Source organism: Martes martes (assembly GCF_963455335.1).
Source record: "Martes martes genome assembly, chromosome: 14".
NCBI classification, from domain to species: Eukaryota; Metazoa; Chordata; class Mammalia; order Carnivora; family Mustelidae; genus Martes; species Martes martes.
Window position 1 is genome coordinate 83,785,617 of NC_137902.1, and position 17,673 is coordinate 83,803,289.

At 45.5% G+C, this 17,673-nt stretch overlaps 1 protein-coding gene across 2 annotated transcripts in view; it reads right to left on the minus strand.

The window, feature by feature from the left end:
• Positions 1–17,673, minus strand: part of PCNX2 (pecanex 2) — a gene marked incomplete at its 5' end in the record, with an annotated part of 286,590 nt that overhangs the window by 106,669 nt on the left and 162,248 nt on the right. For both annotated transcript variants that reach the window (XM_080822822.1, XM_080822823.1), the window contains 2 exons: positions 9,586–9,763; positions 13,835–13,976. In XM_080822822.1, the coding sequence (XP_080678948.1) occupies positions 9,586–9,763; positions 13,835–13,976 (320 nt within the window). The remainder of the gene's footprint in view (positions 1–9,585; positions 9,764–13,834; positions 13,977–17,673) is intronic.

Genomic DNA, 17,673 nt, shown 5'->3' on the forward strand with positions numbered 1-17,673 from the left:
GGAGAAATGGCAGATTTCAGGACTGGGGCAGGAAATATGCAAGACACACCTAGAACATCATATAGTGCCAGGAGGTAAGAAACTGTTAACACACACACACACACACACACACACACACACACACGAATGGGGCTATGTCAAAGGGACACAAAAGTCAACTGAAAGAGCTGCAAAGAACCAAAGGAGCAACAAGATGAGTAAAATAATATTGTATTATTAACCAACATGAGAAATAAATATATACGAGTCCACACTGATATAAAAACTAGATAGATAGATAGCAGATAAATAGACAAATCTCTTATGCAGGAAAATAAAATAATTTTCATAATGAATCAATTTATTATTGCTTCTGTTCCCATCAAGGAAGTAGCACATAACTTCCTACTCTTCAAGCGTGGACTACACAAAGTGATTTTTCCTCCAAAGAATACAATCTAGAAAGATTCACAAAAGGGCAACTTTATAGTAGAAAAACCTCGGCCAGGCAATGAAGGTCAGCGTCACCAGGGATAAGGCTCCTAGCATGAATCCTTGAAACGATGTGACGAGAATGGCCTCATAGCTCCGTCATCCTCCTTCCCCATAGCTGTATCTCCAATCTTATCAACAGAAAAGCATCACACAGACTGTACCAGGCAGATATCTTACAAAATACCTTCCCAATATGCCTCAAAACTGCTAACTTCAAAAACAAAACAACAGAAGGTCCACTGCCGAGAGGAGCCTAAGGAGACAAGGCAACTAAATGCAGTAAGGTATTCTGGGTGGAACTGATAAGGGACATAGAAAAACTAAGGAAATTTGATGAAGTATGGACTTCCGTTGACAGTAATAGATCAACTTTGGTACCTTAACCTGGGACAAATGTAGTATACCAAAATAAAATGTGAGTAATAGGGGAAACAGAGTATGGGGTGTGTGGGAACGCTGTACTATCTTTATATCTTCCCCATGAATCTAAAATTTCTGAAATAAGTTGATATAAAACAAACTCCTCTGACGCCCTCCACTGAGAACAGGCCGGGGCAGTGGGGACGGAGGCAGGAAGGCCTGTTGGAAGGCTACGGCCGTAACATGGTGGGGGGTGGGGATGCTCGCACCAAAGTGGCAGCAGCAGCGGGTGGTGAAAACTGAAAGATGCTGGGTGTATTTCCAAAGGCTGATCTCTGAGCAATCAGAATTTTAGAGTGCTTGAGCAGGAAACTTAACTCCTTGCTGTTGTAGATATTCCGTCTCTACAAGGGCATTTCTGCCGAAGCACCTCTGTCCCTAGGCAGCATACCTAATAGATGGTACATAATAGTTGCTGAATTAAATCCTCCATGTCATGTGATGAGAACCTGCATGCCCCCTTCCTTCAGTCTGAGCACAATACCTCCCAGAACACTGATAACATGCAAATGATAATACTGATAACAAGCAAATATAATTCTCCCCTACTTATCTTATCAAAGGACACTTTTTTTTTAAGATTTTATTTATGTATTGACAGACAGAGATCACAAGTAGGCAGAGAGGCAGGCAGAGAGAGAGGAGGAAGCAGGCTCCCCGCTGAGCAGAGAGCCCAACGTGGGGCTCGATCCCAGGACCCTGGGACCATGACCCGAGCCGAAGGCAGAGGCCTTAACTCACTGAGCCACCCAGGCGCCCCAAAGGACACTTTCTTTTAAATATCCACCTAATTGGGGTGCCTGGTTGGTAACGTGGGTTAAGTATCCAACTCCTGGTTTTGCCTCAGGTCATGATCTCAGGGTTGTGATCTCAGGGTCATGAGATCAAGCCCCATGTTGGGCTTTGTGCTGGGTGTGGAACCTACTTAAGATTCTCTCTCTCCCTCTTCCTCTGCCCCCCCCAACATGCGTGTGCGTGTGTTTGCTCACTCTCTCTCAAATAAATAATAAATAAGATCCACCTAAATAACTTTCAGATTGATTGATATTTATATCTGCACCGTAAAACTCATTGATGAATCCCACAACCCACAGAACACTGAAGGCCAGTAATATTTTCTTTCGGGCCAGTAAGATATTTTTTAATTCCTTTTTATTACACTCCTGATCAATCCCGCCATTTGAGCTGAATGCTTAGCAGGAGGTGTTATGCTGGTTGCCCAAACTGTCTGCACCAGTTTTACCTGTTGGCATAATGGACTTTTATTCAATTAAACATCGTATAAGCTGATGCAGTGTGAGTACAAACGATCTGAGTACAGACGGAAGACGGGCGTTTCTGTTACAGCCAAGTCCGATGCTGACGACGTGAGGAAGACATTGCTAAAAATACTGCGGCGGACTTAGGTAGGAACGCGGAGAGATCTGGGAACAAAGAACATGTGAACTGCTCTCAGACTGTTTCACAGGTAACGTTCCCTTCTCTAAAAATCAGAAATGGGGATGGAACACCCTAGAAAACACATACTGGGCACGGCTCATGGAGTAAGACCAGAGAGTTCTCATTCTTAGATTCTCGCTTGAAGAAAAGTCTTCAAAACACTGGTAATAAGAGTTCACGTGTAAGTTTCATGCTATTATAAAATTAGCAGATAGCCACGTAGGTATCATTTATTATAATTTCCTGCTTAAGATTCTCAGTTAGCCAACCAACCACCTGCCAAATTTAGTTGAATTTAAAGGTTCTACTGGACTGTAACCTTCTCCCACTCATCCACTCATCCTTCCCTTTTTCTCTCTCACCCTTTTCTCCTCGTCTATACTTTTAAATGATAACCAGGATCTTGTAGGTGATCCAGATAGATTTCCTATAGAAAGTTGCAGAGGATTTGAAAAGTTTTTTCACAACAGACTTTATTTCCTTGGAGACAGGACATTGCAGGGCATAAAGAACGCTCCAGGCCTTATGGGTTGATGTTATTACAGGAGTCAGTCTTGTCTAGTAGAGAGGAAACTGTGAGATGACCTTGCTGAAGATTCCAGAGTTATGAAAAAGATCAATAAAACTTGACACATCCCATTTCCTACTTGCTTACCATTCTGTTGTATTTTATCTTGTTTCAAGAGTCACTCCTCATACCTATTTCTTAAATACTGGTCATCCCTTGGTGCACCTGGGTGGTTCAGTTGGTTAAACACCTGCCTCCAGCTCAGGTCATGACCCCAGGGTCCTGGGATAGAGCCCCGCACAGGGCTCCCTGCTCAGCGAGGAGCCTGCCTTCTCCCTCCCTCTGCCTGCTGCTCCCCTTGCTTGTGCTTTCTCTCTGTATCAAGTAAAATCTTTAAAAATACATACATATGTACATGCATGCATGCTGGTCATTCCTGCTGGAAGGGATGTAAATCTTTTCCAAGGATTCTCCATTGAGACTATCCACCCAGCAACTCCCATCATGGGAATCCATGTTTCTGAGACACTCTTGTGTTTTCTAACACCGGGATGCTAGTTTTGATCATTGTGTGGTTGGATGCAGTAGCATCAGACACTTCTTGTCTAGCCTCCCTTTCTTCCCTCCCTGACTCTCAGACTAAGTGTGGTTAGGACTCAAGGAGGGACAAAAAGTCTAGGCTTCATTAACTAGAGGACGCACATACCTCTGGCCATCGTCCTTGGTTCATGAATGGACACATGACACCAAGGTGTCAATGAGACTCGCCCCCAGAACATTGACTGGTTATTAGGAAAGACGCCGTCTCTCCTTTCTGGGATTACTGGGTGTGAGGATGCTGTACATCCAGAACTGCTAGTGACCATGACTAGACCTGTGGACAGAGCCGGCCCACGGATGAAGCCGATAGAGGAGAGAAGGACAGCCAGCATGTGGATGCGAAGGAGAAATAAAAACAGAATTTCAGTGCCACGATTAAAGCCTCGGATCATTCAATCAGTTATGTGAGCTATTAAAATCCCTTTTTTCATTAAGCCATGTAGATTTCTTGAGTTCATGAACATAGAAGTCCCAACTACCACAGCAGAATAAAAAATCTGCAAATGAATTAAATGTTTATCAGTAGCGGAATAGCTAATCAAATTATGATACACAGGCATCAAAATGAGGAGGCCACATTAGATGTATTGTCATGGAAGTTCTCTGAAATATATTTTTAAGCAACAAAGGGAAGTAAAAAAATGTGTAAAGAATGATCCTACTGAAATGTGTGTGTGTGTGTGTGTGTGTGTGTGTGTGTGTGTATGAGAATTTGCAGGAAAACAGAACAGAAGGAATTATTCTGAAATGTTTACCGTGGTTATCATTAGGGAGAGGAGAGCGTTAAGACGTGAAGACTGTGTATAAGATAGACATTCTTTGATTTTCCCACTGTTTTTCTAGTTTTATTATAATGAGCATATCTTAATGCATTACTTAAACAAATTAAAATATTTATTTTTTATTTTTTTGGATTTTATTTCTTTATTTGACAGAGAGAGACAGATCACAAGTAGGCGGAAAGGCAGTCAGAGAGAGAGAGGAGGAAGCAGGCTCCCCGTCAAGCAGAGAGCCCAATGCAGGGCTCGATCCCAGGACCCTGAGATCATGACCTGAGCGGAAGGCAGAGGCCTAAACCAATGAGCCACTCAGGAGCCCCACAAGTTAAAATATTTAAATGGTAACAAATCATGTTCCCAAGGTCATTACTTCGTGTCCTCACTGCTTCTCATTCCACCATTCAGCACATCGAGAACCAACGTTCTTCTCCCCGCGTTGTCTCTGCCCCCCTCGTCAGTGGCAGCACTAGTTATATAGGAGCGATCGCAGAGCTCCCAGCTGGGGCTCCTCCTCCCACAGTCCACTTCTCTGTGTCCCAACGGTCACTGAATTAACCAGCTCCGCCTCCCGGACGCCTCCTGGGACTGTCCCCTTCCCTGTCTCACTTCTGCAGCTGCAGTTCAAGCTCTCATTACCTGCACGAGCGTGATCCTGTCCTACCGTTTCCAAGACTCCAGCTCCCACAAATAGATGTTCCTAAAATGCGTGTCTGAGCCTGTTACTCCTCACTTAACAACCTTCCACCAAAGAAGGAATGAAGTCCAAACCCAGATGCACGGCCCGCTTGGCCCTTTACCATCTGCCTTAACCTGCCGCTTCAGCCCTCCCTGCTCTCTCCCCCAAGTGTTCACGCCTGCCAAGGGTCTTGTGGTTCCAGGAACATGCCCAGCGCTCTTGCTTCGGTGACTCTGCACACGCAGTTCCCCTGGCACAGATCACTTTTCCCTGGTTTTCTTGCCTGACCCACTCCCTCCCTCTTAAAGCTCCCGGTAATAAGCATCATTGTTTCGGATTCTCCAGGGTGGGGCTGGGTACCGTTTTTCTGTGCCCTCTTGAAGTCCTCTGCCATGGTCACCTTCCTTATCACACTTTATTATTACTTTTTTTATTTACTCAAGAAAGAGAGTGAGACAGATCAAAACAGAGAGCAGGAAAGGGGGGTGGGGGGAGGAGGAGGGACAGAGGGAGAAGCAGGCTCCCCGCTGAGCAAGAAACCCAATGCAGGGCTCGATCCCAGGACCCTGAGATCAGGACCTGAGCCGAAGGCAGATGCTTAACTGACTGAGCCACACAGGCACCCTGTCTATCACATTTTATTGTAATTATCTCCTTATCTTTGTGCCTTCCTTCTAGAGTCCCCAAGTGCAGGAGGCAGAGTCACAAAGGACAGCCTCAGAGAAGAATCCTGTGCTACCATTTTTGAACTGTGAGATCTTCGAGCAATTAACTTAAATTCTGTGCGTCTCTTTCCTCATCTGTACCCAGAAGAGCATCAGACCGCGGAGCTGCGATGAGGATTAAACGTGTCAATAACGTGTCAAGTGCACGGAAAGCACCAAATGAGGATAGGCTATCATTCGAATCATTAGTAATCTTTGGGTCTAATACAATGTCTGGCACTTAAGGGATGTGAATTAAATGAACAATTACTTTGTTGAACAAACTATTTTGAACAATTGCCTCTGTAAAAGCGTATATTCCCAAACAAGAGGTTCAGTTTTTAATGCAGGACTTTCTACCTCCATACAGCAAGTAAGGAAAATGCCATTTCAAAACTCCGATTTCAAACCATTTGAATGCTAATCACAGTCATCCTGACATGGCCGCACATCCTGGCTCGGTTGTGGTTACTCATACAGCTTTGCAGAAAAACAGCTTCACCCAGCACTGCTCATTTGCTAGATGGTGCGAGAGCTAGCCCCCATGTGGCACCAGTGGCTTGTAGGATTTCATACTTAACACATTCTGGAAAGGCTGGCAGAATTGTCCTCTGGCAGGATTTTTCTCAAGTCCTATTTCTACAACTAAACATCCCTAAAAATGTCAAGGCGGGATGGTCTCTAGGAACTTTTTCAAGACCAGTGGGAGCGCACGAAAGCAGTTTTGTCGTCTTTGTTCCTGTCATAACGTCTGCACCTGGAGCATGCCCCCCCGCCCCCCGACCCCGGACCTAGACACCCCGGAAATGTGATAGATTAATTACAGTAGTTAATTCCTGAAAGAGAAGGCTGACCGGTGGCACAGAACGAAAAGAAGGAAAGGACTGGGAAAATGAGGAAGTGGGGAAGGACGGCCGGACTTCCCAAAGGACGTGTGCCCCGAATTCACACAGCTCCGGATAGGATCCCCAGGGAAGGCGAGGGGGAGCCCAGGACACCACCATGGTGAATGTCTCACCCTCCTAGTCCATGCTCATTTCTTTCCCATTGGGCTCTGGCCCTGGAACTCATTAGGTCCCATTTTCCACTAGGTCTGGCTGCAGAGAAGAACCACCATCCAGCTTCGGATCTCCAGGGACTCGGGAGCTCAGGGACGCAGACAGCACCATGCAGCAGGGCCCTCTGAAAGCCAGCTACTTCATTCCGTGGCTTCCTGGTGCTGTGATCTCACTCTGGAGATCATCTCTCTAACCCGGCCTCCCTTCTTTCTACTCATCATGACTGAAGGATTAGGGGCCGCCGACAATAATGAGTCCCCTATTCTGGCAGCTCCTGAAGGAGCTGGATGCCCTTTCTGTGTCTCTTTATTAATCGTGCAGCCCTCCTGCGGGGTGGGCTGTCCAGCTAACAGTGCCTCTCAGTTTAGCAGAACGGGAGCAGGGCTGGGCAAAGGGGTAGAGATATCTGCACCAATCGGATGGGACAACACATCACCAGTGGGGCTTTGATGAGCCTATGGGACAAATGAAATTTCATACTGTGCAATGAATAACCCTGGGGAGCCCTATGGCCAGTAAGAACAATATACGGGGTTTTCTAGGAAACGTATGAATAGACACAACTTTTTAAAGGGTATATTTAAATGATGAGAAAGGACAGGAAACATTAACTGTGGGTCCTCTCATCGCCTCCACCGTCTTATGTCACTAATTTCTGTTGGCTTTTTTTTTCCCCAGGAAGATCTCAAATGCTTTCTCTTTAACTGCATATTTTTATTGTTTCTCATTCCAGTAAACGCACTGTTCCCGGCTCTCTCAAGATCGACACTGAGCAGGCATCAGAGGGAGGTAGGGATGTGTCAAGACTAACTCACTAAATCACACACTGATGTTTCTCGCTTTTGTTCTTATCCCCGACCTAAAAGCAAACTATTCAAATTATATGGGCTAATCCTCCCTTGACTAGAGAGAACAGGAATGCGGCTACTAGAGCTGTGTCTGAACTTATTAGTGTTGGAACCGGTACTTCAAAAAGATTACAGCAGGTGAAAATCAAATGCCAGTGGCAACTAAGTTTGTCCGGGTTTAGTTTCAGACTGTGTCCCATCAGGCCCCAGGTCCCACCCTCCCCATCACGCACAGGACGGCAGCAGGTGTCAGCGGGGAAAGGCCCCCCATGCTTAGGGAAATGAAAATCACTCCTCCTGCAGCAAATGTACAATCCCTTAGAAACCACGCTCTTCAGAATCTTACAGCAAGACCCTCCCTCCTCTCCGCCACGCTTCTGATCATGGGGGCCTCTCACTTTACAGGACAACGCTTAGATGGAGTTCAGTGTAAAAACCTGCCACGCCCCTTCGCATACTCAACAGTGTGTAACTTCTCTTTCATGGCCTACAATGGCTCTACAAATTCTGCCTGGGATTTGGAAAGTGAATTCTACTTAAAGACTTCTTTCAGAGTTGTATTAATTACTCCTCGCAACACCCAGGTGAGTGCCAACCTTATTTTTCAACTGTATCAGAAACTGAGGTTCAGAAAGGGCTAAAAATATCACCACGTCAAAACATTAAATAATGCCCAAGTCAGGAATTCAATATATCTGGACCCATTTGGCATCTGATAATAAACTCTTACCCTGTGAGTGGTAAAATTATTTAGAAGAACTTCATAAATGCTTTAAAAATCATAGGATACCGTTTCACATTTATTATGTGAGATAAAGGGAATTCATACATAATGAAAGAAAACAGAATATGAAGCCTGTTATTTGAACCATGAGAGAACTGGGATAAATTTATCAAGACCAAACAGAACTCAGACAAAGAGAGAAAAAACGTTTGTGGGAAAAGGACCAAGCGAGGGTTCTGGAATACGACGTATGTGGTAGAAGTAACGGCACGGAGCAAGTGACAAATGACACAAGGAGGGACTCAGGCAACTGAAAACTCAAGTGCTCCGCCAGGGTTCTAGGAAGAACGGCGCATGCCTGATAGGGTGACGGTAATTACTCATGGGGCATCGTTAGGAAATGGGAGAGTTCTGAGATTTTGTGACCTAAAACAAGCAGAGAGAGAGGTAGAAGGAAAGGAGAAATAATAAAGAGAAAAATGAACAGAACTGATTCAAAAAGAGGTAAAAAAAAAAAAAAAGAAGAAGAAGAAGAAGAAGAAGAAGAAATGAAGTGCAGGAAAAAAGACCTTAAAATTTACAAAGTATTAACCAAAAGCAGGGAGGGGTTGGTTGAGTGACGCTCAGGGCTGAAACCTGCAGTTGCCACAGGAAACTGAGCGCATGAGGAAGCCAGATGTGCAGTGAGTCAGCGCGCCAGGGCTCATTTCCCGAGGGCTGCTCCAAATCCTCTTCCATTTCTGTTTGCAAACCTTGGCTTTGTGAGATGCTCAGAATACACCTGGGCAAGTGTCCAGGAGATTTGAGCCCCGCCCCCCGCCATGGTGGACATTAGACCCCATCCCCGCATATTTGCCTGGATTGTGATTAGGGCCTCTCATTGCCAGAGTATCAATTACCACAGATGAAATGTGGACTTGACACAAGCCAAGAGAGTGAAAATATTCCCAGGGACCTGGCTTTCGGGCACCGGGTCACAAGCTTCACCTCACATGCTAGCTGATTTGAGACAAAAAAATCTCAGTCCGGTGGCTAATCTTTAATTCAGAGCATTTCGAGGTCTAGGGAAGTTTTATAATGAGATTGTTAACAGAGACGAAGATCATAAAATTTCAAAATTTCTAGCAACACTAATGGCTAACTCCTTCTAATTAGTGATTTTTGGCAAATGGCATATTCGTATTCCACGGGGAAATGTTCCTAAAATGGAAGCAGGAGCGTGACACGCATATGTAATTCAATTTAATTTCATTCCTTATTTTTTTTTTAAGAAAACCTTTGCAATTCTTAAAACCTGTGCCGAGAAGCACACCCTCAAAATTTTAAAATGAAGGAAACAGAGAATTTCACTTGCCTTGCTAAATAAGATGGACACCATGAAGAAATCCAGTAGGAAACTCTCTGAAATCTCTTTGTAGTCAAAATGGAAAAAGATGACCGTGAAGCCCAGGTGAACGAACTGGGGAGCTGGGTTACAGAAAGACGTCCGCAGCAGCTTCATGCCGGCCACGATCATCAGGAAAATGTCCCAGCTGTCGGAAGGGGGAGAAAGGACGTGGTTAAGGACTGCTGCGGACTCTCAGGTGAGTTACACCAGCTACTGTTTCGTGAGCATTTACTGTGTCGAGCTGGGACAGACGGCCGCGGGGCGTGGGGGAGGGGGCTCTGTCATCATCCACATTTGTCAAAGGAGCAAATGCAGTCTCGGAGTTTGGGTCCCCTGTCTGAGGTCTCATGGGGCGGAGCGAGGATTGAAACTCAGTCCCCGGGGGACTCTGGAGCACAGCACAAGGAGCAGCAAATTTCCGCCCCATGATTTTCACAGTCCCCGTCCTTCACAAGGGCACGGGGGCTCCCTTGGACGCCGGCAGAAACAGAGTACGTTGTCCCACCCTAGCGTCTGCTCAGTGTACGCTTTTTTTTAAAGAAAAGAATTTATTTTTTTAAATATTTATTTATCTGACAGAGATTACAAGTAGGCAGAGAGGCAGGCAGAGAGAGAGGGGGAAGCAGGCTCTCCGCTGAGCAGAGAGCCCGATGCGGGGCTCGATCCCAGGACCCTGAGATCATGACCTGAGCCGAAGGCAGAGGCTTAACCCACTGAGCCATCCAGGCGCCCATTTTTCATCATGTTTATTACCCCCAGTGAACATACGCTCTCTGGACTCCCCCTTTTTTTTTTCCTGCTGAAAATGATCTCATCGACTTTTTCCCCCACATGGCACTGACCTTTTTCGTGAAGGAACTCACCGAAGGAGTCTGGTAAAGAGATACCAGGGCTTTGCTTTGGGGCCTGGCCTCCTGGATGTCCCCGTCGCGGGAGTCCGGTGGGAGCGTGCGTTATGCGCACAACTCCAGCAGGTGCCGAGGTCAACAGTGAACGCTCTGCCTACCTTGAGCTTGGAAAAGGTCAAGAACAGCTCAGAAGGGCCCGGCAGAGCAACTGTGTCCTTTCTGAGGGGAGGCTTTGCCCTTTTAGGCAGATTCCTGCCCGCCCCCTTATAAAATCCTACTTGGGAACTCAAAAGACAGAAATGGGAATGTGTTCCGGAGAATGACTGCCCTTAGAAGAGAGAGGTTTTCTTTCTCTGCCTAAATACAGAAACCTGGAGCTATGCCTCAGTTTCCCTGAGCTGGAAGTATCCTAGTCTGGACCTTTATCAACATCATTATCATCCTCTCCCGGGATGAGGGCGTTCAAAAAGTGCATTTAAAGCCTTTGCACCTAACAGGTGCAAAACTGACATTTTTGTTGCCAAAAAGATCGAACGTTGGCAATTTCACTTGCCTCCATGTGGTATCTCATGTGCCTTCAACCCTGGGGCTACAATTGCCTTCACTCTGTTCTGGGACGTGCCCGGTGAGGTTTGCTCAGGGCTCCTCTGAGAAAAACTAGCCCTTGATTACACACAGATTTGGGCTGAGCGGGAATGTTTTCCTATAACTTCGACATAAAACCTTCAGGGTTCCCGCAGCGAGGTTGAGCACTGCTCCATACCCCGTCTTTCTTTTCCAGTGGACAACGAATGCCCCTGGCAAAAATACAATATAAAAATATGACTTTGGGCTCAGTTGCCTTTGACAACAGCCCAGAGTACAAGAATCCCTGTGGGAGGAGGGCCTGGGTGGCTCAGTTGATGATGTGTCTGCCTTGGCTCAAGTCATGATCTCAGGGCCCTGGGATCGAGCCTTGTGTCCAGCTCCCTGCTCAGTGGGGAGTCTGCTTCTCCCTCTCCCTCTGCCGCTTACCCCCCAGCCTATGCATTCTCTCTCTCTCTCTCTCTCAGATATATAAAATCTTGGGGGAAAAAAAAAAAAGAATCAGGACAGGATACCAAAGCCCAATGACAAGCCATTGCAAGATAAGGGGTGTTTGGTATTTTAGGGAGGACTGGTGATTTTTCTGGGTTATTCAGGCCAAATCTAAACTGGGGGTCAACCCTAACTCTGTAACCATGGTTCAAATGAAAAGCCTTCATTTTATGTTTATTAATGAGGACTGGTTAAGGCTATGGAGGGTCTTAAGGGCTGATGTTTACAGCCTTTGCAAATTGCAACAGTAATGGTTACAGTTAAAGTCATTCATAGATGATTGTGTAGGCTCAGCTGAAGGTTTAATAAAGGCTTACGTGGCAACCAGTGAACATGGCCTGGGACAGCTGCAAATCCCCCATTTGGATCAGGCTGGGAAATATACAGACCTAAAAAGATATCACGATTCACTCACTCCTCCATCCACCCAGCCTTCTACCATTTACTAGGGAGTTGGTATTAAAAGTTGAATAAGAAACAGTGCCTGTTTTTGAAGACACGCTACCTGACTATCTGGTACAGCGGTTCTCAACGCAGCCAGGGTGGAGGCAAGGTTTCCGTATCGGAAACAGGTTTCTAGGTACTAAAAAAGTGATACTGACAAAGAAGGTCCCGCTGTCCTGCTTGGGATCAGCGGGTCTAGTGGGGCACTTGAAATTATTGTCTAAGTCTTCCAATGGCTGCTTCAGGAATACAAAGGAATCATCAGTTTGAGGCTCTAAGGAGAGTAATTCTGCTGTTATCATGTGGGATTTGAGAATATTTGGAGGTCCATAGCTAAGAGGCTACTTCTTTCTGATTTAAAGGTCGGGAAAAAATTGCAGGGGATAAAGGGTATTATTACTCGAAACTGGACTCTCTCCAAACTGTTTATTTGACTCTGCCTGATTCCCAACCCTTGCATCTGTCCTCCGCCAACAGCCAGAACAGCTGGGTCTCAACTCGCAGGCTGTTGAGGGTCCCAGTCCTGATGTTGGAAGGCAATGACTTTAAATCCTTCAGCTCTTTACCTCGGGGGTAGCGCTGCTATGTTCTTTGCCATTCTGGTGCTGATCGTGAGCCCTAGTTCTAGAAATTGAGGCTTGGCTTTGTTTCGGGAGGTCACTGGGGTCAGCCAACATCGCGCATACTGGAGACACCTGTCACTAGGAAAAGCAATTGATGGTTCCGGGTGGGGAGGCATCTCCTGGATTGGGTCCCATCCACACTGTGCAAGAGGGCTACATTCCTGTCGTCTGTGTTCTTTATGCAGTGAGACTGATTTTCAGCCCTGGATCCAAAGTCTAGGATTTTAAATACCAGAGGGCATGACTTGCCCTGGTCTAATGGCAACAGGTCTGAACTGCAAGGAAGGCAGAGTCTGATAAAGACAAGAAGGTCATATGATCATTTCATTTAGTGTCTTCTCTGTGTGACTACGAATCTACTCAAAGTCCAACAGAGTATTCAAATGCCTTGCTCAATCTTTGGCAAATATTAATTAATTTGTCCTCATCACATCCTGAAAGGAGGAGGGGCTCTGAATTAACATGCTTGGGATTATGCATGAGAGTTGACTTGGGCACATAATGTGTAAGTAACATGACTTAATGAGCAAATCCAAAAAAGAACGTCTTTCACATTCTCCTACTTGAACTTATTTGACCAGAAACTTCAACGTTTTGTCGAGACAACAAATTCACCAATTACTGAGTAGGATTTCCATTTGCAAATTCAAAGTTAATTTTAATATATGAAAGATGACTCAACTGAGAACCATTAATGCTTTGCAAAACATGGGGGCATCTTGACAGCATGGTGTCTCTGAGCTCCACTTTTTTTTTTTTAATTGGGAGGCCTCTGATAAATGCAGAGAGAGCAGTGACAGTGATTAATCCCCCCCTCCCTCAAGCCCAAAATGATAGAGTATTTGTTAAATGAAATGACACGGGGCTGCTCATAGAGCTCTGAGCATGACGGGAGAACTCCAGGAGCCCCTGGAGTCATACTGTGCTTCCATCATCTTATTAAAGCTCCCTGACTAAGCTTTTGCAGGAAGATTTTCAGACTGACTGTCATTTACTCACAACCTCACTTCAAGCAGATCTACCTTCCTTTTCAGCCCGGTCCCTCTACAGTAACCATCAAGCTCTACCGAGCTTGAGTAAAAGACCACCGTGGCTTCCTTGCATGTGGCCAGTAAAGGAGTCGAGGTACATTGGCTTCTGCTGCAGCCTGTTTAGGGAAAATTCACTACATTTGGAAATCATTGTGATCGAAAGCATGATGAGAATAAACCGTTATCCACTTACTGGGTACCGAGTCTCCGGTAATTGCTGATTGAAAACGCATCAATAGTGAGTGCATTCAAAATTATTGCTGGGTACAAGATATATTTTTCAAAACACTGAAGCCAAACATAGAGTCTTTCAAACCACATTAAATGGGCGACATCTGAAAGAAACACAAAAACCACTTAGAGCAGCCACTGATCAAGTTATTTTTAAGTGCGTGTAATAAGAATCTCCCCCCCCCCCACCCCGCCTTTAATTCAAAAGCTGCTGATTCGGACTCCAGATACTAGACATGATCTACCAATTTTCTTTCCAGGCAGCAACTCTTAGCTTTGTTTCTACATAGATCGTGTATAATAACATACAGTAATAGAGGCCAATATCCCCATTTTTCAAGTCAAGTGATTTTCCCATATATAATTATTCCTGGGACCAATGGAAAAACGTTGTCGTCTCAGAGGAAATGAGGATAGGCAGTGGACGATGAGGAACTGAAAAACCATCCAGGGGCCCATCTCGTCTTAAGCCGGGGATACTTCCAAGGCTGGGCTTTCTTCTACCTCTTTGTAGTCTTTAAATCTACAATCAGATCCCTAGGCAACACATACAAAGAAGAGAAAGCTGATCCCCAGGCCCCATCATGATGAATGTGGGACGTTCTTGTGGACCCGGGCGACAAAGGGAGCGCCGTGGAGGATGAAGCATATTCCCACAAGGGCTAAGGTTTTGGGTCAGACCAGCTGGGTTTGCACAGATTCTACCCGCCACCGCTGCGTGGTGGTGAACGGCTCCTCCCGAGCCCACCCTCGGAGTCTGCTACCGGGGAAGTGGCCGCCCCTCTTTCCGTCCATGCGTGGCAGGGGAGAGATCTGCTCTCCCCCAGGACAGGGTCATCTGGAAGGCATACTTGCAATACCGTTGCCCATCTCTGACTACTTTTCTCTGTGAGGAGGGGGAGAGGCTGGTCCAGGTGGTCAGAGCACCAGCTGCCTCAGGCCACAGCATCCCGGGGAGAGGGAATCATTTCAACCCTGTGGCAGGTGGAGCTCTCCTCTGCTTCTGGCTCCTGTGAGGACAGCTCGCCTGGTTCAGCCCAGGGCCGAGGGTGGCCTCGCTCATTCCCCGCTGAGTCTCTCTGCTGGTCATCGTGAGGCTGACGTGGATCCCAATCCACCAGCCGATAGCCAGGAAAGTAAACCAGATATGCCGGGGACTCCGTTCCCTCCATAGCAGGTCTCAGAGGCCGGACCTCCAAAGGGCAAGTCCGACTCCCCTGAGCTTCTGGACTGACACTCCTCCTCCGTTTATAATATAACATTTACACCCTCAATAATCTACAGTAAAAGACAAGAGAGCCATGTAGATTTTACGGTATTTGAATTGCACAAGAATCAACTCATGAAAGACAAACAGGTCACACTCACCGTGTAGAGTGACAAGCAGTGATATGCGCTGTCCCCTCCAAGTGCCTTCACCAGTTTTAGGAGACAAATTACCTGCTTCGCACATTTGTTACTGGGACTTTATGTAAAGGGTCTCAGGAAGCAACACAAATACACATGTACCATCCACACAGAATCAGAAACTGGCTCATACGGCTTACATATCTATGCAAGAAGGTATTACCATGACAACTCAAAACACCAAAGCTATCTTCATTTGATTAAAACTATGAGGAGAGGTTGGGGCATTCAGAAATCTTACTCAAAAGGAATTAACTTGAATGAGATAGGAATGGGGAAGATGGATAGGGTGGGAATACTTCATGATGAGGGAAATAATACGAACAAACATCCCAATGATTAATTTAGTAAGTAGAAGAGAGGTGCCATGAGAAATTATCAAGATAAAAATTTTTAAAAATTTAGCAGTAAATAAAACAGGGAGGAAGATTGGGTATTTACCCAAAGAAAATGAAAAAATTAATTTGAAAAGACACATGCACCCCTATGTTTACTGTGGCATTATATACAATAGCAAAGATATGAAAGCAGCCCAAAGGTCCATCAACGGATGAATGCATAAAGAGGAGGTGGTATGTAGGGTGTGTGTGTGTGTGTGTGTGTGTGTGTGTGTGTTATATTAGAATATTACTCAGCCATAAAAGAATGAAATCTTGCCATTTGCAACAACATGGATTGATCTAGAGGCTGTAATGCTAAGTGAAATAAATCATAGAAATACAAATACCATATGATTTCACTCATATTTGGAGTTTAAGAAACAAAATAAACAGATAAAATAAGAGACCAAAAAAAAAAAAAAGAAAAGAATTCTTAAATACAGAGAACTGATGGTCACCAGAGAGGAAGTGGGTGGGGGATGGGCGAAACAGGTGAAGGGGATGAAGAGTACAGTTCTCTTGGTGAGCACTGAGTAATGTACGCAATTGCCGCATCATGGCATTGTACACCTATTGTACACCTGCGACCACTACAGCACTACGTGGTAATTACAGCTCAACTAAAAAGGTATATATACACAGTGGGATATTACTTGCTCATAAAAAAAGAACAACTTTGCTATTTGTGACAACATGGACGGAGCTTGAGGGCATGATGCTAAGTGAAATAAGTCAGAGAAAGACAAACACCATATGGTTTCACTGGTATGTGAAATACCAAAACAAACGAACAAACAAAAAACCAGAAGTAGACTCTCACATACAGGGGAAAAACTGGTAGTTGCCAGAGGGGAGTGGAGAGGGGCCAGGCGAAGTAGGTGAGGAGGATGAGGAGGTACAAACTTCCAGTTGTAAAATAGTAAGTTACAGAGATGAGAAGTACGCTAGAGGGAATACAGTCAGTTTCACCGTCATAACTTCGTACGGTGACAGACGGTGACCGTAGTGAACACTGCGTAATATATAGAATTGTCTAAGTTACACACCCGAAACTATACAACGTTGTCTGTCGACTATACTTCGGTAATTAAAACACAGCAAGGATGTCGGGTAAGGATTTAAATTTGGGTATTCTTAATGGCCCATGGGAAATGTTTTCTGGTGAAATTTGGAAATGGGTTATTTCATAAGGAATCATTTTTTTTACTTATAATTGATGAAATCTAGGTATATCTTTTACAGATAGATAAAAGGGTTTTCATCTTTTGTGAAAGCATATGAAAATTTAAAGACACAAATCTTTACTATCTGTCCCCCATTTCCTTTAGGCAAATGATGTTAACCCCTACTTCCGAGAGAAAACTGAGGCTATCAGGCAAGAATTGCCTAGTGTTCCCACCCTTCAACTACCGATTTATTTACATTCACCTCTGCCCTCTCCGCTCTCCTGAAGCTGAGCTCCCTTGGATGCTCTGGTCTCACTCCTCCTGACATCTGGTTCAGGAGTCACAGAGGAGCTCTTTCCAACTGGCTAGTGGCAAGATTCCCGTCTTCGCCGAACTGAAAACTCGCTTTCCGCTCCTCACCTCCTTGTGCTCACGCTGCCCTTTTTTGCACAGCTTCTTTGAAAGGCTGTGAGTGTCTGACAACCCCAGGCCCTTGACTCCTACTTGCTGGTACTTGGCTCCTACTCCCTGGGTATCTGCAGCGACGCCTGCCCAGAACAGTGCAGGACGCAGCCACCTGTGACTAACAAACAACTGATCCTTCTCGGTCTATCTTACTGGACCTTTCTAGGCATAAAACATCACTGGTCCCTCCTTCTTTCCAAAACTCTCCGTCCGGAGTGGGACACTGGGGTGGCTCAATCGGTTAAGTGTTGATTCGTGGTTTCAGCTCAGGTCAGGATCTTGAGGTTGTGAAATCAAGCCCCACAGTCACGCTCCAGTGCAGACACTGAGCTCGGAGCCTGATTAAGATTCTCCAGGGCATGGGGCGCCTGGGTGGCTCAGTG